The following is a 24,489-nucleotide window of genomic DNA, read 5'->3' on the forward strand; positions in this document are numbered from 1 at the left end:
GTAGTGATATTTGATAGGTGCTCCACTTGACAGGATGTGACCAGTGGTGTCCAACAAGTGCCCGTGTTAGGGGTCTCAATTATTCACACAATTAATTCATGACTCTGCTAATGGCGTAGAAAGTCACATGTCCAAATTTGCTGATGATACAAAGTTAGGCAGCATTGTAAACAGTGTAGATTAGAACAGCATTCCAAAGGGGTATCGATAGACTAAGTAAAAAGGAATTGAATATGAGCAAGTGTGAATTTATCCATTTTGGACTAAGGAAGAATAAACCAGGGTACTTTCTGTGAAGTTAAATGAAGTTAAATATAATGGATGTGAAAAGTGACTTGCAGTCCATGTGCATAATCTTTAAAATACCAGGACTAGGTACAGAAAATAATCAAGAAAGCGAATGCAATGTTAGTCTTTGTATTGAGAGGATGGGAGTACAAGGATGCAGAAATTATGCTGCAGTTGTACAAATCTGAGTTAGATATCAGCTAGAGTACTGAGCGCACATTTGAGCACCACATCTTAGGAAGGATATATCGGTCTTGGAGGAAGTATAATGTAGGTTTACAAGACGTTACCTTGACTTCAGACCCCAGGAAAGAGCAGACATTATACAGGCTGGGTCAGTTTTCTCTAAATTTAGAAAATTATGGGGTGAGCTGGTCAAAGTCTTCAAAGTATTAACAGAAGAAGACAGGGTAGGTAAAATTAAGTATTTCCACTGGTTGGGGATTTCAGAACTAAGGAGCAGAGTTTGAGAATTAGCAATAGACCATTCAGGAGAGTTGTTATGAAGCTCTTGCACACACAGAGTAGACATTTGGAACTCACTTCCATAAATGGCAGTGAAATCTGGATGAGTTGTTAATTTTAAATCTGAGATAGCTAAATGCTTGTTAAGCAAAGGTATTAAGGTATATGGAGTTAGGCCACAAATAAGCCATGAACTCATGCCATGGCAGATTGTGGGTTTGAATTCAATAAAAAGGAAAATCTGGAATTAGGAATCTAATGATGACCGTGAAACCATTTCCAATGGTCAGAGAAACCCATCAGGTCCTTACGGGAAGGAAATTGCCATCCTCACCTGGGCTGGTCTGTGTGTGACTGCAGACTCCCAGCAATGTGGTTGACTCTGGGCAATTAGGAATGGGCAATAAAGGGTGGCCGAGCCAGTGACACCCTCATCTTGTGAATGAATAAATGAAAAACAGGCTCAAGGGGCTGAATATCCGACTCCTGTTCCTAAGTACCTTTCAAATTGAAATTAAGGTGAATCGGCTTTTCCTTTTCCTGGGATTACCATGCAAATGGAAGCTGTGGATGAATATCTTCCTTCCATCCTCTAAAAGCAAAATGCCACATATCTATCCAAATCCAAGGAGTGGTGGGGTGGGGCAGGGAGTGGGAGCAAAAATAAACATTTTGTAATATGAGGTGCTGCATTTTGATAAGGCAGATCAGAATGTATATACTTAGTGGTAAAGTCCTATGGAATAAAGAGACTGCTTGTCTTTTTTGGTCAGTGCATTGAGTACAAGAGTTAGGAGGTCCTGTTGTGGCTGTACAGGACATTTGTTAGGCCTCTTTTTGGAATACTGTATTCAGTTCTGGTCTCCCTCCTGTAGGAAAGATGATGTGAAACTTGAAAGGGTTCAGAAAAGGGATAGCAGGACCTGCAGATGCTGGAGAACCTGAGATAACAAGGTGTAGAGCTGGATGAACACAGCAGGCAAAGCAGCATCAGACGAGCAGGATAGCTGACATTTCGGGTCTAGGCCCGAAATGTCAGCTATCCTGCTCGTCTGATGCTGCTTTGCCTGCTGTGTTCATCCAGCTCTACACCTTGTTATCTCAGGGTTCAGAAAATATATACAAGGATGTTGCCAAGGTTGGAAAATTTGATCTATGGGGAGAGGCTGAATAGGCTGGGGCTATTTTCCTTTCATTGCAGGCTGAAGGGTGACCTTCGAGGTTTATAAAATCATGAGGGGAATGGATAGGGTGAATAGCCAATGCCTTTCCCTAGGGTAGAGGAGCCTAAAACAAGAGGGCATAGGTTTAAGTTCAGAGGGGAAAGGTTTAAAAGGGACCTAAGGGGCAAAGCTTTTACACACTGGGTGGTGAGTGTATGGAATAAGTTGCCAGAGAAAGTGGAGGACGCTGGTATAATTACAACATTTAAGAGACATCTGGATGGATACATGAATTGGAAGGGTTTAGAGGGATATGGGCCAAATGCTGACAAATGTGTCGAGATTGATTGAGGATATATGTTTGCATGGATGAGTTGCTTGGAAGGGTCTGTTTCCATGCTGTACATCTGTATGACTCAAAGATGTGCAGGAGGTCAAAGAATGGAATATCAATCCTAATCTGTATTTGATATTAATTATACAATGCAATATTAAATTTCAAATATAGGCTTGGTTAAATTGGATATTTTAAACAAATAGATACAAAATAGTTTGCAATTTCTTCTCATATATTTCTACTTCTGTCTTGCTTTCTGCTTCTGTCTCCACTCCTTTCTGCTTCATTCTTTGCTCTTTTTTCCCCAGGTTTTGAGTGGTCGACTGTGTGATTTTACACAGGGTGGAATTAAACATACGTAGAAATGTATACAAAACTACAACACAACATGTCCTTTCGGTATTCCTTCCTTCACCAAGACCCCACCACCCTTGCAGCCCCACCGTCATCACATTCATTACCCTTTCGTTTCTCAATCACTCCCTCCTGTTTACTGAGTTCATTTTGAATGAATTGCTCAATCTCCATATTCTTTGGCCTCCCTTTTGTCCTGCTGCCTCTTATTTTTCTTGGATCTGGCATCAACCCTAACTGACCATTATTCCCTTAACTGCTATTTTACCCATTGTTGCCTATCATCCCCTAATCCTCCTCATGTTGCCTCCCTGTAAACCCACAATTTACTAACTACCAAATACTAACTGCCTCTACAATGGCAACAGCTCTTCCTTGTAGTATGTCACATCCAAATTGTCCCAATTCTGTCATGATATTCACTAGCATTTGGCCTAATATTCACTGCATACATATCACTGGGTCAGTTAGTTCATTTGGCTGGATAGCTGGTTTGTGATACAGAGTGATGCCAACAGTGTGGGTTCAGTTCCTCCTACTGCAGCTGAGGTTACCATGAAGGATATTCCTTCTGAATCTCTCCCCTTGCCCTCTGGTTAAACCACCACTTTAACAAGAGAGCAGTGCTATGGTCTGCTAAGACCACAGCAACTTTACGTGGCCCCTTAATATAACATTGCAATTGCAATCACCTTTCCAATCTGGCGCAGGGCTTGTTTCCTTCCATTCCACCCCCGCCCATAACCATGCCCAGCCTTTCCTATGTTCCAGTTTTATTCATCTGCAGTCTCACAAACCAACATGTGTTTGCATTTCTCACATTAATAGTTTAATGGACTATGATACTCTAAAAAATAATTTTTCACTTTTCCCATGGTATGGTAGTGACCGTGTACGAAATGTCTGCGGGCAGGTTTGAGCAGTGTAGAACAGGAGAAGTAACAGGAGCACCACAGTAGTCAAGGGTCAAGTGGAATGGCTGGTTTGAGCCAACAGAAACACAGCCAGGAGCATAGCACGGGAATTAAATTGGAGAAGGTCACATTGAAATTAATTCATGAATTAGTTAAATGAGTTTCAAGTTTTACAGATCCATTTATGATTTATTCAGTTGACTATTGATGGAACTGGTAGACAGAATTTGGTAATACCTGGCATCCATTGTTGCTTTGTAGTGGACGTTGTTAAACACCCATGTGCGACCAAATGAAGCCAGTGGTAATTTATTCACACTACGGACGGCCTTCATCTACTCGCCTTCCCCATGGGTTTACATAACTTTTAAATTAAGTTCAATTTTAATTGGACTAGATTTGGCTTCCTTAAATTTTGGCAGGTACCTGAAGCTGCAGTGATTTAATATCTTACCCCAAGGCAGCTTCCAAGGTGGAATTGGGAAACTCGGTGGGAATCTGCTGAAAGTTTACTCCCAAACCTAACCTCAGGCAGTTATCCAGATTCAGTTCTTGGGACCTGTGTTAACCAAAAATATGAGCTGGATCTTTCGAGGCAGATAACAGATGTCAACAAGTTTCCTGCATTGATGCACCCACTTTAGGAGAACATGCATCAAGCTTTATGATTTCATTCGGGCCCTTGGAAGCAGATCAGAAGTGGCCACAAGTCAAATAAACCAAGCTTGATTCTGTGGGATTTTGCCTCCGTTGTGTTGTGAAATAATTAGTCCTCTAGCCTTCCCTCCATGTACATTTCTAAGCAGTGCAACCACTCCAGGTGGCCAGTCCATGCAAAATCATGCCAGTCCACACCTTCAATCCATACTTGACGACCCCCACTACTACCTGCGTTGCATGGATGTGAGTGATCATTGGGGGTGGATGAGACACATGTTGGCATTGGCAGGGCTTAATAACGAATCAAAGAACCAGGACAGCCCCAGAGAACTAAGGCAGGCTATCTAAACCAGTCTGCCTTGACCGTCCTTGAGGATACTGCTAAACTTTTTTCAGGGGCAGTGGGTCCAACAGTTTGTAAATCTTTCTAAATTCTGCCTTTTCCCCAAGATTTTCATTTCCAGAATGCTGAAATTAAATTTATTTTCACAAACTGTAGTGAAACCATGATGCTATGTAGTGCCCAGGAATAGTTTGCTTAGAGAGTGAGATTTGCCCAGATAAAGCAAATCGCAGTGGCATATCTTCAGGAGAAGCTAGTGTGACATTTAAAATGGTAACTTGAAAAGAGCAACATTTCTCACACTCTTTTCGATAGACTGAGTATACTTCTCTGGGATCTAACACAATGATAGGTCATCCTACTGTTAAAGAATCTGATAATTTTAAGGATTTTTGCTACAGTAGCAGACTAGACATTCACCGTTCATCATTTTAACGACTTTTTACATGTTGATAAATTTGTATTTTGCACTTTGAAGGAGGGTTTGTAGATCGTTCCATCTTCTGCCACTCACTAGGCAGGCAGAATCTGAATGAACGAAATAAAGGAGTGGTCTTGTGACTGATTATCGTGAAGTGGTAATTTAAATTATCATGAATTGTGACTAGCTATATTGTGTAGATCAGGCTGTTGAGACATAAAATCTATGACATTTTAGTTCAAAAGGTCACATTGACCCAGCTTAAGTGAAATTGTTTTGTGTTACACAAGCTTTTAATGACCAGTACATTTGAGAGCAAGGTATGACTTATTTACAGTCAAGTCAGCAATATTAGAGACCTTTCCTAGCTCTTATTGGAAACCACAATGGGGGAAATTTTTATTTACAATTCTCGTAAAGATCCATAACTTTTAAAAAGAAAACAATTCCCATAACACCAACTGAAAGAAAATCAATGAATAATATTACATTTTTAAAATTCTTGCTGTAACATTATAACTGAAATCATCATAATTCAAACATTAATAGGGAAATTATACTTCAAATGTGAAGGTACATTTTCACTTTAAATAGCCAATACAACAAAAATATGCCTTGTACAGCTTCAAGCGCACTCATTACTTCCAACACAGAATGACACCACTTGTCAGCTCACAATGTTTCCTACACAGCATACTTAGGGCCCAGGACCTCTCACTTCCCACTTGATAGATTGGGACGCATGTTGTTTTCCTGAGAGCCATATTGCGCTTGTTTCAAGATATGGTTGACCCAAACAGCAGATTGGCTTTGGTGCAAAGTTCCAAGAAAGCCTGTTTTCCAATCCCTTTAAATGGTCAAGTTAGCTTTGGTAAAACTGAAACCATAGCAGTTTTGTATTACCTGATAAACAATCCCTGCTTCTTCTATCTTCAGCTCTCTATCATTTCCAAATGTCTGACACATACAGTTAAAAGGGTGCGTGGAGTCTTCACCAGGATCCGTTCAGAACTGTAGGTTCTGACGCAATTGCGGTTTGATTATCCAATTGGATATCCTTTTTTCAAACTTTCAGCCCCATGCTATCCTCAAATTAAATGAGCATTTCTTTTGAACGAGTATGTTTGCCGTGAAGACCGATTCCACCTTTTCAAAATGCAAATTCATTTTAGAATTCCTAAGACGTTTCCCCAAGTCTCAACTCTTGAAGTTGAAGAATCCTCCTAATATATGGATGTACTTGCTCCAGTAACCCATTTGAAGGTAACAAAACTTCATAAATAAATGTAAATAATGAGCATCACTAATAGCCTTTTCCATGTTGATGGGAACCTTGGTCAAACCCAATCCTGCTCTGGCCCAGTACCTAATGTAGAAATGTACAGTAATAAGCAGGAACCATAGCTGACATTTCCACCTGTAGGATCACAATTAATTCCCTGGATGAATCCAATGAAATGGGCACAGAACAAGAGTTGAATTGGGAATTTCTGCATAAGAACATAAGATCCAGGAGCAGGTGCAGGTCACTCAGCCCCTGGAGCCTGCTCTGCCATTTAATATGATCATACCTGATCAATTCCACTTTACTGCCCATTCTTCATAACCCTTCAACTCATTAATAATTAAAAACCTGTCTATCTCCACCTTTAGTTCACTCAATGCTTCACCGTCCACTGCACTTCGGAGTAGTGAATTCCATAGATTCAGAATCCTTTGACAGAAGTAATTTCTCCTCATTTATTTTAAATCTGCTAACTCTTATCCTAAAACTATGACCTCTTGTTCCAGACTGCTCCACATGAGGAAACATCCTTTCTGTGCCTTCTTTGTCAATTCCTTTAGAATCTTACATACCTTCAATCAGATCTCCTCTCATTCTTTTGAACTCCAGAGAGTACAGGCCTAAGCTCCCCAGTTTCTCGACATTTATGATCCCTCATTTTTGGTCATCAAGTGACCCTCTTCTGAACTGACTCCAATAATACAACGTCACTCTGAAGGCGACCAATATTGTACGTAGTACTCTAGATGCAGTCTTGTGAATGCCTTGTAGAGTTGCAGCAATGCTTCCCCACTTTATGCTCTATTTTTGTAGCAAAAAAGGCCAGAATTCCATTTGAGTTGGTGCATCACTAGGAACCCTGCTGGTAACTCAACTGTGCTATGTCAGGGAACCCTGAGCCTCCTATACTATAATTCATCCAAAACACCATTTTTAATAATATTGACTAATACTTTTTTTCTGTTAAAAAAGTAAAATAATGTGGAGGGCAAGTCTAGCTTGTTTGCTGAGTGTCTTGTGAAGTCTTGATGCCTTTAGCATTATGACTCCCAGCGTACGCCACTGACTGGCAGCGTCCTAGGAGATACAGATTACACAAGGAAAAGCTAAATCAGAGAGCTAAATACCTGGCAAATTCCATAAAAGCCTGGCTATGCATTGAAAACTGGTAGATCATTGCTGTATAAATTTGCCTGGCCTCAACAGTGCCGTCATGGAGAAATATGAACGGAGGCCAGATATTTATTGAAGAGGCATGACTGAATGGGACGATGATGTGGAGGTGCCGGTGTTGGACTGGGATGGACAAGGTCAGAAATCACATGCCACCAGGTTATAGTCCAATAGGTTTATTTGAAAACTTAAGCTTTCAGAGCCTTGCTCCTCCTCCAGGTGTTAGTGAGGTGGTATCAGACACAGAATTTATAAGTAAAAGACCAAATGTTCACACCACTGATGAGCATTAAACAAACCTAAGATGCTGTTAAATCTTTAATTGGTTAGAAGGTTTTAATTGTAAATCCCTGAATTCCTTCCACATCACTACCCTGAGAGAAATGGAGGTTTTATGTGTATTGCTGTACATTTCTACATCAGGCACTGGGCCAGAGCAGGATTGGGTTTGACGAAGGTTCTCATCACAGTGGAAAAGGCCAAGTCTTTTCTTCAGGGCCTGCTGATATTATCAGGAAAGCTATATCTTATTTAGGCAATGGCAGAGGTCATTTGGCTGCTCAAAGAAAGGGAAATTCCTCTTCTGTGCCTTGATCTGGGCACAACTGCATGGTTGCAATCATAACAATCCCAAACTTATTTGCATTTGGTGACATGGGTAGGAATCGGGCTCCCATTAGGCATTTCAAGAGGCTTTGGCCACTTTATTTCCTGGGTCTTATTAACATGTTCTGAGAGTGAAGAGGTGGCTGCTGGCCAATTGTAACCAGCACAACAAATGGAAAGATTATGCATATGGCTCCCCAGCTGACACTGAATTGCCTTCAGTGAATGTGTTGAGGCTTACAGAAATGGTCAAAAGCATCTTTTGGTCATACTGGCTCTTGATCAAATGTGTCCTCTTAAGTTATATTGGTGCAGCAAAGCAGCAATTGGGAATTTGGCCCCTTCAAAACGAACTTGTCAATCTTAAAGGGACTATGCAATGAGATGAACCATGCTCAATAAGGGAATTTTAGGTAGGGTCTTGCTCTTACCTTTTAAGGACTGAAAGTAGGATATACTGTCTCATAGTAAAAACCTATATTATGATTATTAAATATTAACATAGTTGATCAAATCTGCAGTTACAGCTTCCTTTATCAGGATGAACCACCCCTGTAGTAATTATCTGCCAATATAAGAAATGGATATTTCTCTCTGCAGGTGTCTTATGGCTCTCATCCAAAATCTAGAATTGTATTTCAGCATTGCAGTGAGGGAGTATAATATGGTCAAGTGGAATTTGCTACAAAATTTATTGAAGAAGCTTAGGAACGTCTGATGTGTTCCCGTGAAATGAGGGAAGCAGGAATGGCAACAGAAGATCCATTGAATAGTCTCCCTGTAAAGGATTCAGAACATTGGAATAAATGAGCCACAGGTTTCAACCCAAATCCTGGTGGATTTCTCCTGCCAATCTGGTTTTGTGCCATCGAAAAAGCCTATGTTAATAAATGGGAAAATACTTGTTCTTGCCGTGGTTGAACTTCTGAGTGTGCATATAAGACAGAAGTGGGGGTTTTACACCCATGCAAAGTGAGTTGTTAGAAATTGACAAACTTTTGGGACATTTGGAACTTGCTGAGGATAATTGGGGGAAAAAGAGTGTTAACATGCTTACAGAAAGCTATGCTCACTAACATCAGTTAAAAGATTATACTTTTGATGATTGTAAAGATGTAATACAGCAGTTTGTAACTACAAGATTTAAAATTGGTAGTGGCTGTCATTTTACGTCTTAACCATCATCAAAAAGATAATAGTTAATTGACGGCAGTAATTTGTAATAGTAACTGTCTGCATGCGCATTAATGCTGTCTTTCCCTGACTAGTGAGGAATGTAGGGCTAGCAGTGTAAATCAGCTTAAATTTGGTACTGATTTTCTGCAGTATAATAGGAGAGGTGATGGCCAAGTGGTACTATTGTTAATCCAGAGACCGAGATAGCATTCTGGAGACATGGGTTCAAATCCTGCCACGGCAGATGGTGGAATTTGAATTCGATAAATATCTGGAATTAAGAGTCTAATGATGACCATTTGTTGATTGTTGGGAAAACCCCATTTGGTTCGCTATTGTCCTTTAGGGACGGAAACTGTCATCCTTACCTGCTCTGGTCTCCATGTGACTCCAGACCAGCTCCCTGAGCAGTTAGGGATGGGCAATAAATGTTGCCTAGTCAGTGACACCCTCATCCCATGAATGAATTTAAAAACAACAGTATTATAAAGGATATTATTGTACAGGGCTTCAACTCTCCTGATTAAATAGGATTCTAATGATTCATAAAGTTAATTCTTCCACAGTTGATTTTGGAGTTGGGCCCTCTGAGTCAACGCATTGTCTGTAGTGATGGTAATCATCACTCTTGAAGCAGTAAGTTTGACAATTGATATATAAATATAGATGGTATATTTAATGTGTTTAAATATATGCTGCTTTTTTCAAGTAACATGCAATAACATTTTGAGTATCAAAGTTAATTCAGCACAGAGGCTCCAGTGAAGAAAACAGTCTTTGAGGCTGCAGTGATCACAGGCTATGGGATGAGTAAAATCAGATTTTACATTGCTGCAGAGTGATCTACAGTGCTATTAGTCACATGAATACTCCATGCGCAATGCTGCAAAATACAGCATCGTCAGCTCAGCCAGCTTGGTGAAGTACCATGGATGGAAATGTAGTTAAATTCAATACCTAGGATTAGTTTAAATATGGATTTTTATTTGACTGAACGTGGTTAGACAATATATATAGAAATCCAACAGGAGGAAATTTGTTGACGTGCTTGTTTTGAATTTGACCACACCCCTCTCAGTGCAGACTGTTGAGGGTGTCACTGCATTATATGTAATGCTGGAGCTGTGATTGACTAACAGAAGCTGCAGGGCATCTGGCATTACGTATTAATGCAGATGAACATGTTTCTTGAGGTGGACTGCAGCATTGCCGAACTCACTTTTCCTTTGATGTTCGATTTAAAAGGAATGGATGGAGACAATAAAGTAGGAGATTGTAGCGCTGGCCCAAGGAAGCATTGTCTATATACATATCTGTTTTAGAATCAATTTAATATATTTTTTGTAGGAGATATGCTTGAAAACGGGAATAAAACATCTGAAGTGTGTCACTGCAGTGCAGCATTTCTTTGAGCTGTTCTGTTAGTAGACTTTTGACAGGCAGGATTTTTGACATTCACTCTTTTAAATATCCTGCAACTTTATTCAAAAATGTAACCTTTTCTCGACAATATTCATGGTGCTAGAATTCAAAACAATTAGTCATTTTAAGACAGTGACTGCATTAAATATTGTAATATTTGAATGTTCATACTGCATTTGAGTATGATTAGCTGTTTTCATTTTGTACCAGGATAGAGGTATGGTCTGAGGGAATGATATGCTCACCCTAATTAATGCCCCATTGACACAGTGGCTCAGTGGTTAGCACTGCTGCCTCACAGTGCCAGGGACCTGGGTTTGATTCCACTCTTGCGTGACTGTCTGTGTGGAGTTTGCATGTTCTTTTGGTGTCTGTGTGGGTTTCCTCTGGGTACTCTGATTTCCTCCCACAGTCCAACGATGTGCAGGTTGGGTGGATTAACTGTGCTAAATTGACTCAGTGTCCACAGAAGTGCAGACAAGGTGGATTAGCCGTGGGAAATGCAGAGCTAGGGGCATAGGGTAGGAATGGGGAGTGGGTATGGGTGGGATGCTCTTCAGACGCGATTGCTGAATGGCCTGCTTCCACACTGGAGGGATTTTGTGATTGATGAACTGTAGGACATGCATCCGGAATATTCTGGAGATTGAGAACTTAATCAATCGTGTTTTATTTCAGTCAGCAAAGGTTCCTTCATGCACCATTACAAATCCTGTTCAATAAATGGCTGCTGGAGTTTACAAGAAAAATTTTTTTATACTGGCATTGTCTCTCAGGTGTTGATGAGGAGATAGCAAGCAGCAATGGTAATTCCTGCAGTATCAAATTAGGCAGCAAACCAACCTGTGCTATTTTTCAACATGCCCCCAATGCTGGCACAAGGGGCTTTCAGGCAGGATAACTATGCTGGAAGATTACACATCAATTATTTAGGAGAACTCAGAAATAGCTAGGGCAAAGGAAACTTCAGGGAAGGTACTTGGGAGCAAGTTAAAATTCCAATTAATAAAATTAATCAATCAAATAATTAGTAGTAAGGAAGTGTAAAGTTTTGGCCCAGATATCTGTAATAATGAGTTACACTGATCTCCCATAATAATTTCAAAGCGACAGTGACAGTATTACTTCAGACAAGAAGCCTTGTAGCTGAATGGAATGGCAACAAGTTCCTACTTCTCATTTTTTAGAAATGCCACTGACCAATTTATTTTAATCCATGGAATTGTGGGACAAGGAAATATTCACCAAAGTGTGATGGTCATCGTCCAAAGAATTTTAAAAGCAATTTAAAAATTACAATGCATGGATGCATGACAATCTGTTTCTGAAATTCTGATCCATCACTCTTTTTGGATATTAAAAGTGTCCTTGGAAGTATAAAATGGTATATGTGGCATATAGCGTGAATCACAAAAGGCACAATGTTGGCAACGGCGTGAGCTCGTGTCATGGATGCCCACTGTGGAAGTGTGCACACTAGGCAAATAGTGACAACAGTTAGTGTGCAACATTGTTTTGCCACCAGTTTTGCCATTTTTGAACTCTGTGCTCCACCTGAGGTGCCATTTGTTAATCAGTTATAGCTGAGCACATGTTCAGTGACAGGAAATAATCTCCCCATCATCCCTCCTGAAGGGATCAGCCTTAATAGCTTGAGTTTGCAAGTCACAGATTGCCGGAAAAAAAAAAGCTGGTTGAGAACTTAGTTCATTTTAATGTAGGTTATTAAGAATCAACATTTTAGATATGATGCATAAACTAAATAAATAGAAAATGCATAAAATCTGTGACAGCTAAGAGTGGTTTTCTGATCCTAAAGGACAAACACAGATGGCCCACAGCAAGTGTAGATCTCTGTAGCTTGGAACAGCAGCCTTCTGCTCAGTTGTCAGTGTTAGGAAGCTCTTGTTGCACTTTTCCTCCATCCCCATCTTCCCTGGTCGTCGTCCATGTGAAGAAGACCGGACTGCACCCTGCTTCTGAGCCCTCATTGCTTTACTTTCTCTACGTGGCCAACTTGTCTGCCTGATGCCAATTACTTGCTCAGACCTTTCTAACCAATGAATGCAAGCACTTGGGGGGTCACATCTGCCCTTCTCCATCATTTTAACTCAAGCATTTTACTTTACTTCATACTGGGATCCATTTGTTAGTTTGTCCTAGACATTTGTGTCGTTAAGTGATTGCTACACGCAACCCCATTGACTTATGGATGTCAACATACCTGAGTCCAGAGACTTTGACATTACTGGGAACTGTTTGCTTTTCCAAAGAGAGAAGAGAAACAGACTTCCACTGAATAGCCTCATACTATGCCTACTAATTTTATAAGAATTCTATAATGGTCTGATAATGCCATTTCTTACATTGGTTAGATGTGCTGATTGGAAGTAGAAATCAATGCCTTCTGAATTTTTTTTTACTTTCGCTGAAGTCTGTCAGTTGTGAAGTAGGTGCTGACGGAGTTGAAGGCACATGGCACACTTGCCTTCATCGTTTGGGGTAGAGAGTATAAAAAATGGTGAGTCGCATTGCGGTTGTATGAGGCTTTAGTTAGGCCATGTTTGGAATATTGCGTACCGTTCTAGTCATCACACCATCAGAGGATGTGGGGGCTTTGGAGAAGGTACAGAAAAGATTCACCAGGATATTGCTTGGTTTGGAAAGTGTTAGTTATGAGGAGGGATTGGGACAAACTTGGCTTGTTTTCACTTGAATGTTGGAGGCTGAAGGGCCAACTGAGAGAAACCCCAGATAGTTGGACTCATTTTTCCCAGGGCCAAAATGTCAATTTTCAGGGGAAATGGGTTAAATGTAAAAGAGAAATGATTTAAAAGATATGGGAGAGGCAAGTTTTTAGAGGGTAGTAAGTACCTGGAATGCACTGCCAGAGGAGATGGTGGAGGCCGAAACAATAGCATTGTTAAAGAGACATCTTTACAGGTACAAGAAGAGGTGGTGAATACAGGGATTACAGACCATGTAGAAGCAAAAGGTTTTTAGTTCAGAAAAATTTGGCTCAGTAGTTAGCACTGCAGCCTCACAGCGCCAGGGACCGGGGTTCGATTCCAGCCTCGGGTAACTGTCTGTGCGGAGTTTGCAAGTTCTCCCTGTGTCTGCGTGGGTTTCCTCCGGGTCCTCCGGTTTCCTCCCACAGTCCAAAGATGTGCAGGTTAGGTGGACTGGCCATGCCAAATTGCCCGTGGTGTTCAGGGGTGTGTGGGTTATAGGGGGATGTGTCTGGGTGGGATGTTTCAAGGGGCAGTGTGGACTTGCTGGGCTAAAGGGCCTGTTTCCACACAGTAGGGAATCTAATTGAAAAATGTGTGTTGGTGCAGATCCTCGGTGAGCCAAAGGGCCTGTTCCTGGGCTGTTGCTGAAGTGTTGTGTATAAGTAGGCATTTTTTATTTAGCCACAATGCGACTTGGAGATTGAGTACAGGACACAGAGCAGGATCCAATACTAGAAGAAGGAAAAGACTGAAAGAGGGGAGAAGGGTATGGAGCAGGAGACCAGGTGCAAGAACACAGGAGTGCCTCAGCAAGGACTCTGTGAGATGGTAGGACTTCAGTCATTCAGATCTGCCATAGCAGTAGCTGCAATCAAAAAGCAACACAAAGGCTGCATTTGTGTTTCTGTGAAAGTTAGGTGTGTCAGTGAAATTTGAAGAATCAAGTCTGTTCTAGACTGTATATTTGCCACATTTTGCATCTTTCCACCATTGTTTAGGAATGTAACTGAGCTCCTTTTATTCACTGCATATAAAATATATTATTTACATAATTCCATTACCAGGTAGAGGTGGATGACATGAGCAAACTCATTCTGTAGGTTTGCAGGAATCCCAATTTGTAGAGTGCCATTGACAGCAGAAACATTGCTTTGCATGTGTTACGTGCAAACTCTGCCTTGTATCAAAACTGAAATGTCTGCCACTATCTTAGTGTGTACCTGGTATGTGACTGTAGCCAAGGTGTACAAGGTAATGAGAGGCATGGATAGAGTCGATAGCCAGAGACTTTTCCCCAGGGCAGGACTGACTGCCACGAGGGATCATAGTTTTAAGGTGTTAGGAGGAAGGTATAGAGGAGACGTCAGAGGGAGGTTCTTCACCCAGAGAGTTGTGAGCGCATGGAATAGTTTACCACTGGAAGTCGTGGCAGCAGAGTCATTAGTGACATATAAGCGACTGCTGGACATGCACATAGACAGCAGTGAATTGAGGGGAATGTAGGTTAGGTTATTTTATTTTTGGATTAGGATTATTCCATGGCACAACATCGTGGGCCGAAGGGCCTGTACTGTGCTGTACTTTTCTGTGTTCTATATGTAATGACTCAATGGACAAGGTCAGTTTGAGGTCTTACAACACAAAGAGGACATTTGGCCCATCATATCCACACTGGTCATTGAGCATCAATCTAATCTAATCCTGTTTTCCAGCACTTGGCATGCACCCTTGCAAGCTATAGCATTTCAAGTGTTTGTCTAAATAGTTCTTAAATATTTTGAGGGTTCCCACCCTGACGCCCTTTCATGCAGTGAGTTCCAAATGTTCACGAACCTGGTTGAAAAGACTTTGAGGCAGTAAAGATTTTTTTCCTCCAATTTCCTCTAAACCTCCTCCTTACCTCTAAACCCATGCCCCTGGATATTGACCCCTGAACTGAAGGGAATATTTCTCCCTATCTACCCTGTCTATACCTCACAGAACTTATTGTATATCTCAAATTGTATCCCGCCTTTGCTGCTGTCAGATTAGAATAGATTCCCTCCAGTGTGAAAACAGGCCCTTTGGCCCAACAAGCCCACACTGCCCCTTGAAGAATCCCACCCAGACCTATCCCCCTATAACCCACACACCCCTAAACACTACGGGCAATTTAGCATGGCAGATCCACCTAGCCTGCACATCTTTGGACTGTGGGAGGAAACCGGAGCACCGGAAAAAAACCCACGCAGACACGGGGAGATTGTGCAAACTCCACACAGACAGTCGTCCAAGGCTGGAATCGAACCTGGGTCCCTGGCATTGCAGCCTCACAGTGCTAACCACTGAGCCACCGTGCCACCCCAAGGAAAACATCTATCTACTCTCTTTTCATAGTTGAATTGCTTCAGCCCAGGCAACATCTTGGGAAATCTCTCTGTACCCTCTCTAATGCAATTGCATCATTCCTATAGCATGACAATCAGAACTGCACACAGTACTGTGGCTGTGGTCTAAATAATATTATTAAGTACAGCTCTATCAGAGCCTCCTTGCTGTTCTATTTCATGCAACGACTAACAAAGGCCAGCACCCCATATATGGTCTTAACCACCATATCTACCTGTCCTGCTGCCGTCAAGGATCTACGGACATGCACACAAACATCTCTGTGATCCTCTATACTTCCTCCGGTCCCAACATTCAACTGTACTTCCTTGCCTTGTCGGTCCTCCCAAAATACATTACCTTTTACCTTTGAGGATTAAATTCCATTTGTCACTGTTCAACCCATCTGACCAGCTGGTCTATATTGTCCTGTAGTCTAAGGCTTCCCTATTCACCACTTAATCGAGTTTCATGTTGTCTGTGAATGTACTCAAGATACCGTCTACTTTCTTGCCTAGATCATTAATGCAAGCAACAAACAATAAGGGACCCAGCAGTAAACCCTGTGATATGCCAATTGACACATGTTCCTGTCACAAACACACCCTTTCAAACATCGCCATCTTGCTTCCGTCTCTGAATTAATTTTGGAACCAATTTGCCACATTGCTTTGGATTTCATGGGCTGTTAGCCTCTTAACTAATCTGCCATGCAAGATCTTGTCAAAAGCCTGACTGAAATTCATGTAGACTACATTAATTGCATTTATACTCATCCACCCACTCGGTCACTTCCTCGAAAAAATCAATCAAGGTTATTAAGCATGATCTCCCCCTTACAAAGTGATGTTGACTATTCTGATTAATCCTTGCCTCTCCAAGTGGAAATAATTCTGTCCCTTCGGAATTATTTCAATTGTTTTCCTGCCACATATGTTAAGTTCAGTGGCCTTTAGTTTCCTTGTTTATTTCTACCATTCTTCTGGAAAACAGAACCTCTAGTCATCTGTGGCCAGAGATGGTGTGAAACTTAATGTCAGAGCCCCTGTAATCTCCTCCCTACAGTAACTTGGGCTGTATCTCATTTGGGCCTGGGAACTTATCTTTTTTCAAGCTTGTTAAAACTCGTTCAAGTACATCGCAATTCCCCTCCCTTGATTACTGTACCCCACATCATCCTTTGCTGCAGCAAATACAGATGTAGAGTCTCTCATTTCAATACCTCCGCTATGTCTTCCTGCTCCACACATGGATTGACATGTTGGTCCCTAACAAGCTCTATTCTTTCTCTATTCTCTATTCTCCAGCATCTGCAGTTCCCATTATCTCTGATACTATTTTAACCTCACTGCGAAGCCTCTTCCAGGGATGCCTAACCTGAAGAAGTTACCCTCCTCCCTCCAGACCAACTTCAGGGAATCTCTCTCCCATTGCAACTCTCTTGTAATCTCTTCGGCCTTGAAACTGCTCGACCATGTCCTGAAGCAAACCAGGTACCACAGCCACATCACCTTCCTCAGCACCTGCCTACGGAACCAGATCATCCCCAAGGGACTACAGTCCACATTTCAGCCTTCCCAATTTTGCCCCAACCGTGACCACCTCTACACCCACAGCATTCAGACCCTTCAGAAGCGTTTCTCCCTGCGAGTCCTGAAACAGACACTTGCAGCCATGCGCCGGCACCTCCAGGCACTGCAATCCAGCCTGCCCCAGCTCAGAGCCTCCCTCTCCCAGACCTGCAAAGGACCTCTGCTGTTTTTTATCCTCCGCAGGATCCACAGACTGAACACCCAGTTTCACTCAGCTTTGCTGGACACCAAAAATTGTAAGTACAACCAACTCACTGGCCCCTGCCACCCACAAGAGGATTCCTGCGCCTCCCAAATCCTGAGTCTGTCCCTGCCCCTCCCCCACCATGCACCCGCCGCCATTGACCATGAGGACATGGCCGGAGACCCCACCGATGACGTCACATCCACCTCCGCTGGCCACAGAACTTCCGGAACCGCTGCTGCAGTCACCACCTCCACTTCCAGGTACAACACCCCACACACCACCCTCACCGCAGCTGCTGCCGCCCACCCCGATCCTCCAACCGCCGACGGAATCCCGCCCATGGCCGACGGAATCCCGCCCATGGCCGACGGAATCCCGCCCACGGCCGACGGAATCCCGCCCACGGCCGACGGAATCCCGCCCACGGCCGACGACCTCATCGCCCCGCCCACAACCTCCGCAGCCAGCAACCCCAGAGAAGACAGCCACACTGAGCCCTGCCGCATCTTCACCGTCCCCCCAGACCTCCCACTGACTGAGGAAGAACGGTCAGTCCTTAGTAAGGGGCTCACCTTTTGTCCCCCTACAACCACACATCAACGAATACCAGTCACGGTTGGACATAGAGCAGTTTTTCCGCCGTCTTCGCCTCCATGCCTACTTCTTCAACCGGGAACCTAACCCTCCTTCCACTGACCCCTTCACCCGCTTCCAACACAAGTCCTCCTCCTGGACACCACCCCCAGGCCTCCTACCCTCCCTCGACCTCTTCATCTCCAACTGCCGTCAAGACATTAACCGCCTCAACCTCTCCACCCCTCTCACCCACTCCAACCTCTCCCCCGCAGAATGGGCAGCCCTCCGCTCCCTCCGCTCCAACCCCAACCTCACCATCAAACCCGCAGACAAGGGTGGCGCAGTGGTAGTATGGCGCACTGACCTCTACATCGCCGAGGCCAGACGCCAACTCTCTGACACCACCTCCTACCGCCCCCTCGATCGTGACCCCACACCCGAGCACCAAACCATCATCTCCAACACCATTCACAACCTCATCACCTCAGGGGACCTCCCACCCACAGCCTCCAACCTCATTGTTCCCCAACCCCGCATGGCCCGTTTCTATCTCCTTCCCAAAATCCACAAACCTGCCTGCCCTGGTCGACCCATCGTCTCAGCCTGCTCCTGCCCCACCGAACTCATCTCCACCTATCTGGACTCCATTTTCTCCCCTTTGGTCCAGGAACTCCCCACCTACGTCCGTGACACCACCCACGCCCTCCACCTCCTCCAGGACTTCCAATTCCCTGGCCCCCAACACCTCATATTCACCATGGACGTCCAGTCCCTATACACCTGCATTCCGCATGCAGATGGCCTCAAGGCCCTCCGCTTCTTCCTGTCCCGCAGGCCCGACCAGTCCCCCTCCACCGACACTCTCATCCGCCTAGCTGAACTCGTCCTCACACTCAACAACTTCTCTTTTGACTCCTCCCACTTCCTACAGACTAAGGGGGTGGCCATGGGCACCCGCATGGGCCCCAGCTATGCCTGCCTCTTTGTAGGTTACGTGGAACAGTCCCCTCTTCCGCACCTACACAGGCCCCAAACCCCACCTCTTCCTCCGGTACATTGATGACTGTATCAGCGCCGCGTCTTGCTCCCCAGAGGAGCTTGAACAGTTCATCCACTTCACCAACACCTTCCACCCCAACCTTCAGTTCACCTGGGCCATCTCCAGCACATCCCTCACCTTCCTGGACCTCTCAGTCTCCATCTCAGGCAACCAGCTTGTAACTGATGTCCATTTCAAGCCCACTGACTCCCACAGCTACCTACAATACACATCCTCCCACCCACCCAGCTGCAAAAATTCCATCCCCTATTCCCAATTCCTCCGCCTCCGCCGCATCTGCTCCCACGATAAGACATTCCACTCCCGCACATCCCAGATGTCCAAGTTCTTTAAGGACCGCAACTTTCCCCCCACAGTGATCGAGAACGCCCTTGACCGCGTCTCCCGTATTTCCCGCAACACCCCCCCCCCCCCCCCCCCCCCCCACAACCGCCCTAAGAGGATCCCCCTCGTTCTCACACACCACCCTACCAACCTCCGGATACAACGCATCATCCTTTGACACTTTCGCCATTTACAATCCGACCCCACCACCCAAGACATTTTTCCATCCCCACCCCTGTCTGCTTTCCGGAGAGACCACTCTCTCCGTGACTCCCTTGTTCGCTCCACACTGCCCTCCAACCCCACCACACCCGGCACCTTCCCCTGCAACCGCAGGAAATGCTACACTTGTCCCCACACCTCCTCCCTCACCCCTATCCCAGGCCCCAAGATGACATTCCACATTAAGCAGAGGTTCACCTGCACATCTGCCAATGTGGTATACTGCATCCACTGTACCCGGTGCGGCTTCCTCTACATTGGGGAAAACCAAGCGGAGGCTTGGAGACCGCTTTGCAGAACACCTCCGCTCAGTTCGCAACAAACAACTGCACCTCCCAGTCGCAAACCATTTTCCACTCCCCCTCCCATTCTCTAGATGACGTGTCCATCATGGGCCTCCTGCACTGCCACAATGATGCCACCCGAAGGTTGCAGGAACAGCAACTCATATTCCGCCTGGGAACCCTGCAGCCTAATGGTATCAATGTGGACTTCACCAGTTTCAAAATCTCCCCTTCCGCCACCGGATCCCAAAGCCAGCCCAGTTCGTCCCCTCCCCCCACTGCACCACACAACCAGCCCAGCTCTCTTCCCCAATTCCCCCCCCACCCCCACCCCACCCACCCACCCACTGCACTGCATCCCAAAACCAGTCCAACCTGTCTCTGCCTCCCTAACCGGTTCTTCCTCTCACCCATCCCTTCCTCCCACCCCAAGCCGCACCCCCATCTACCTACTAACCTCATCCCACCTCCTTGACCTGTCCGTCTTCCCTGGACTGACCTATCCCCTCCCTACCTCCCCACCTATACTCTCTCCACCTATCTTCTTTACTCTCCATCTTCGGTCTGCCTCCCCCTCTCTCCCTATTTATTCCAGTTCCCTCTCCCCATCCCCCTCTCTGATGAAGGGTCCAGGCCCGAAACGTCAGCTTTTGTGCTCCTGAGATGCTGCTTGGCCTGCTGTGTTCATCCAGCCTCACATTTTATTATCTCTATTCTTTCTCTAATTGTTTTCTTGCCCTGAGTACACTCTCAAATTGCTTTTAATTTTCTTTAATGTTACCCACTCATGTCCTCTCTTTCTCAATTTCTTCTTTCAGCAACCCATGACCTTTCTAAACTGCTTTAGGACAATCACTGTTTTAAACCTTTTGGATATATCATAACTTCTTTTTTCGTTATCTTATTCTGTACATTCCTTGGCACCCTGGATTATTTGGTTTTAATGGTCCCACCCTTCAATTTTACAGGAACATCTTAGCCCTGCACACCCACTTTCACCTCTTTAAATGTCTCCCATTGCTCTGTGGATTTTACACCAAGTGGTTGCTCCCAGTCCACTTTGGCCAGATCCTGCCTTGTCTCATTGAAATAATCTTCCCCCAATTCAGGACCTTTGTGGTTCATTTTTGGCCTTTTCCAAAATTACTTTAAAACTTAGGGTCACTGTTTGGTATACTTAGCTTTTTGCAGGATTGCATCTGCTTCCTCAGCACTTCACTTTGGCATTGACTGTGTGATGACCATCTTGTCCCACTTCTTCCTGAGCATTTTCTCGAAGACTTCCTAGACTGCTTCAGTGTGGCCCTTCTCTTTTCATCTCTACAAAGGCGTTCAGTGTGTTGCCTGAGTTCCTTGAAGCATGCTGTCTCCCAGGTCATGCCGTTCTTAAACAGTTTTTCACTTCACAATGCCTAATACAAGGACATCTACTATCGGTTGTAGCCACTATGCTCCTTCGCTTAGGAGATGCAGGCTGGCGTGAAGTAATGCTAACTAGTGATTAAGCTGTGTTTGCCGCTCATGATTTAGACTACCTGCTGATGCCTGTAGCTGCAGAACAATACATTTAATGGTGACTGTTCATTATAATACTTGACACAAAATCGGCGTTTTGCTGGCATCACGTTGCACCATCATTGGGTAATTGCACATCATGAGGTCTAAACTCACTTTTCGGGCAGTATCCAATTTAGCCCCCTGTGCAGAATCAATCCTATGATAATGTGAAAATATATGTCAAACATTTTGGAAATATGTAATTAAAACAGGTATTTTTGGAAACTTGCAGAAGGCATATTGGCATATAAAGAAAAAAATGGATGAGTTATCATGAAAGTCTGTGTGCAATATATTTCTGTTACATATTGATTTTATTTGTTTTGTATTTTACTGTCTCACATGCAATAACAGTTAGATAGATCAGACCCAGCAACTCCTAATGGCTTCCTTGTCAGTTTTAAAGTAACTTTGCAGGGGAAAAATACCTTTGTTTGAAAAGTAGCTTGTGCTGAAAGTATTTGATTATTCTGAATTGTCATGAAGTTATTCAGTCAAGCCACTAGTTTATCCTAATTTTATTCTCCCGTTCAAGTATTCGTATGATTTTGGATAACTTCAGCTGTACTGTTTGAAGGACACGTATTTTGGGTGGACATTATTATAGTCAGACTGAAGTGATTTTTTTTAAATTAACAGCAACATTTCTTCCAGTCCAAAGTGGCTGCCTGGCGTGGTGACACCTGTCTCGTGAACGGAGAATTCCATTTATCTGTATCAAAAATGATAAACAGTTTTAAAATACCAACGGATTAACTGTTGAAAAAAGAAGTTTAATGTAGTAGCCAGCTTTAGGCCAGGAGTTTGATGGACTTAGCTTGGTTTCCAGTGAGAGTTGCCTATTCTTGTTGTTCTGTACAAACTAATACTTACTGTTTACTGTTTCGAATTCCTGATTACAGTGTATTCCACAAGTGGAGTAAAGCACATGCTAATTGATGGTGTTTCTCTTTTACAGTCTGACAGCAATGCAAGCTTCCTCCGTGCTGCCAGAGCAGGGAATCTGGACAAAGTGCTTGAATACCTCAAAGGAGGGATAGATATCAACACATCAAATCAGGTGTGTACTGTTATTAGCATTTTGGAATACTGTGATTTGTTACTGAAAATTCCTATGACTTGAGTAAAAATGTGTTAGAATTTTGCTGGGCTTTTATGGACATACAGTATTACATCTGCACAAAAGTGTGTTTCCACTGTTTGTAAAGTTCCAAGGAAATTTGCAGGCATCATCCTCTTTATAATACATAATTCACCATCCAGTCTTTCCTGTCGCCCCATTTCATTGCCCGTGTTTCATTGTGTAGGATTATGCGGTCTGTGTTGAAGCCAGCGTGCTTACTGTTAGCTATGAAGTAAATATGTTTTGCTAAGTATTCCAGGGATCTTTATAGTGAGAATGCCCACTCTGTTGCTGTATAGTTTGCTGCAACTGATTACAGGGTTCTTGTTTCCAGTGTGTGTCTAGAATTGTGTCAAAGCAGCCAAACACAAGCCCTCACCCCCTAAACTGATGCCTAAAACTGGCCAGGAAAGTAAATACAGTAAAAGAAAATGTCATCTTTTTTAACATCAAACAAATTGATGTACGTATTCAGCAAAAGTAGAAGCTAAATGACTGTGGAACAGTTTTTTAAAAAAAGCAAATTTAGAATAATTTAACTGATCATTTAACAGAATTGCATGATTCTAAATTTTTTTCATATAATTTCTGTTTATCAAAATGGATTAGTTACACTACCATTAAAAATTCAGTTATGCCTGATGAGCAAAGTGCAACTTTTTAAAGGAGATTCCAGTCAAGCGGTAAGAGCGAGAGAGTTCAAGTCCTCACTGGAGTGAGGTGGATGTTCAGTGGGGCCAAACAGTACAGACTGTATTGAGACAAAGTGCAGGATTAAAATCAATTGTCTCCTAACTTTAGGATTTTTTTTATATTTCTGGTTTACCTATGACATTATCCATAATTACCTTAAATCTTAGTTCGGCATTATTTGCACGTGCTCAGTATCTTGAAATTGCAATCAAAGTAATAAGGATGAATGCTGACATTTTACTGTCAACTCCTCCTGTCCATTGCAAAATCTAGCACAATCATTCATTAGTTGTGCATCTTTAGATGTTTCCATTGCATTGTCACATTCAGTATGTTATATTCTAGTTCATCTAATCATTAAGTAGCTTGTGAACCTTAATTGCCGTCAAAATCATTTTGGAAATAATGCGTCACTACTTCTGTGGCAGAAACAATAGAACATGAATTAATTTTGTTGCATGCTACTTGTTTATGTAGGTTTAGACATTTTGTTTTATTGTTGCAGTTAACCATTCACTTTGAGGTTCAGCAGTAATAAAGAAGGTTTGAAACACTGTATTTGCTGTCAGACTAGGCCACAAATGCACTATTACACAGTGTGTCTGAGCCAGTAAACTAGTGCGGATAAGGCACAGGTAAAAACAGATCTTAACTTCTGAATCTAGCAATGTAAAACCATTTCAGTTTAAATACATTCCCTTGTTTGCAGAAGTGGGAACAGGTTGTTTGCTAGTTGCAATATTATGCACAAGTTGTTTCTGTCTTGTGGAATCTGTCCCACATTCTCTGCTCTAAGCACAACCATCTCCAGTCTCAATGTTCAAAGGACTTGATCTGTCATTCAGAGGGTTCACCGCAGATGACTCTAGAGATAATAGGCAATGTACTTTAATGTGTCAAGCCTTGTCTATCAGCTGGTGAACTTAATAACTATTTCTAAATTTTACCTTGGATACTAAGAAATATGTTATAATTTGTAATTATCATATCTTGTGACAAAAATTCAAATTTGTAAAGTTTGACCCTGTATACCAATCCAAAAGTGTAAACTAAATTCAAGAAATAATCAAGAATAGCATAAAAGTGAAGACACCAAATTCACAACTTCACAAAAGTATTCACAATTGGGAACTTGGTGAGAAGTCTTCAAATTTGGTTTGATGGT

At 43.1% G+C, this 24,489-nt stretch overlaps 1 protein-coding gene across 7 annotated transcripts in view; it reads left to right on the plus strand.

The window, feature by feature from the left end:
* The window catches only part of ank2b (ankyrin 2b, neuronal), a 794,414-nt gene that overhangs the window by 512,181 nt on the left and 257,744 nt on the right, over positions 1-24,489 (plus strand). For all 7 annotated transcript variants that reach the window (XM_059645900.1, XM_059645896.1, XM_059645912.1 and 4 more), the window contains one exon: positions 22,467-22,568. In XM_059645900.1, the coding sequence (XP_059501883.1) occupies positions 22,467-22,568 (102 nt within the window). The remainder of the gene's footprint in view (positions 1-22,466; positions 22,569-24,489) is intronic.

Source organism: Stegostoma tigrinum, chromosome 1 (assembly GCF_030684315.1).
Source record: "Stegostoma tigrinum isolate sSteTig4 chromosome 1, sSteTig4.hap1, whole genome shotgun sequence".
In the NCBI taxonomy this organism is placed as follows: domain Eukaryota; kingdom Metazoa; phylum Chordata; class Chondrichthyes; order Orectolobiformes; family Stegostomatidae; genus Stegostoma; species Stegostoma tigrinum.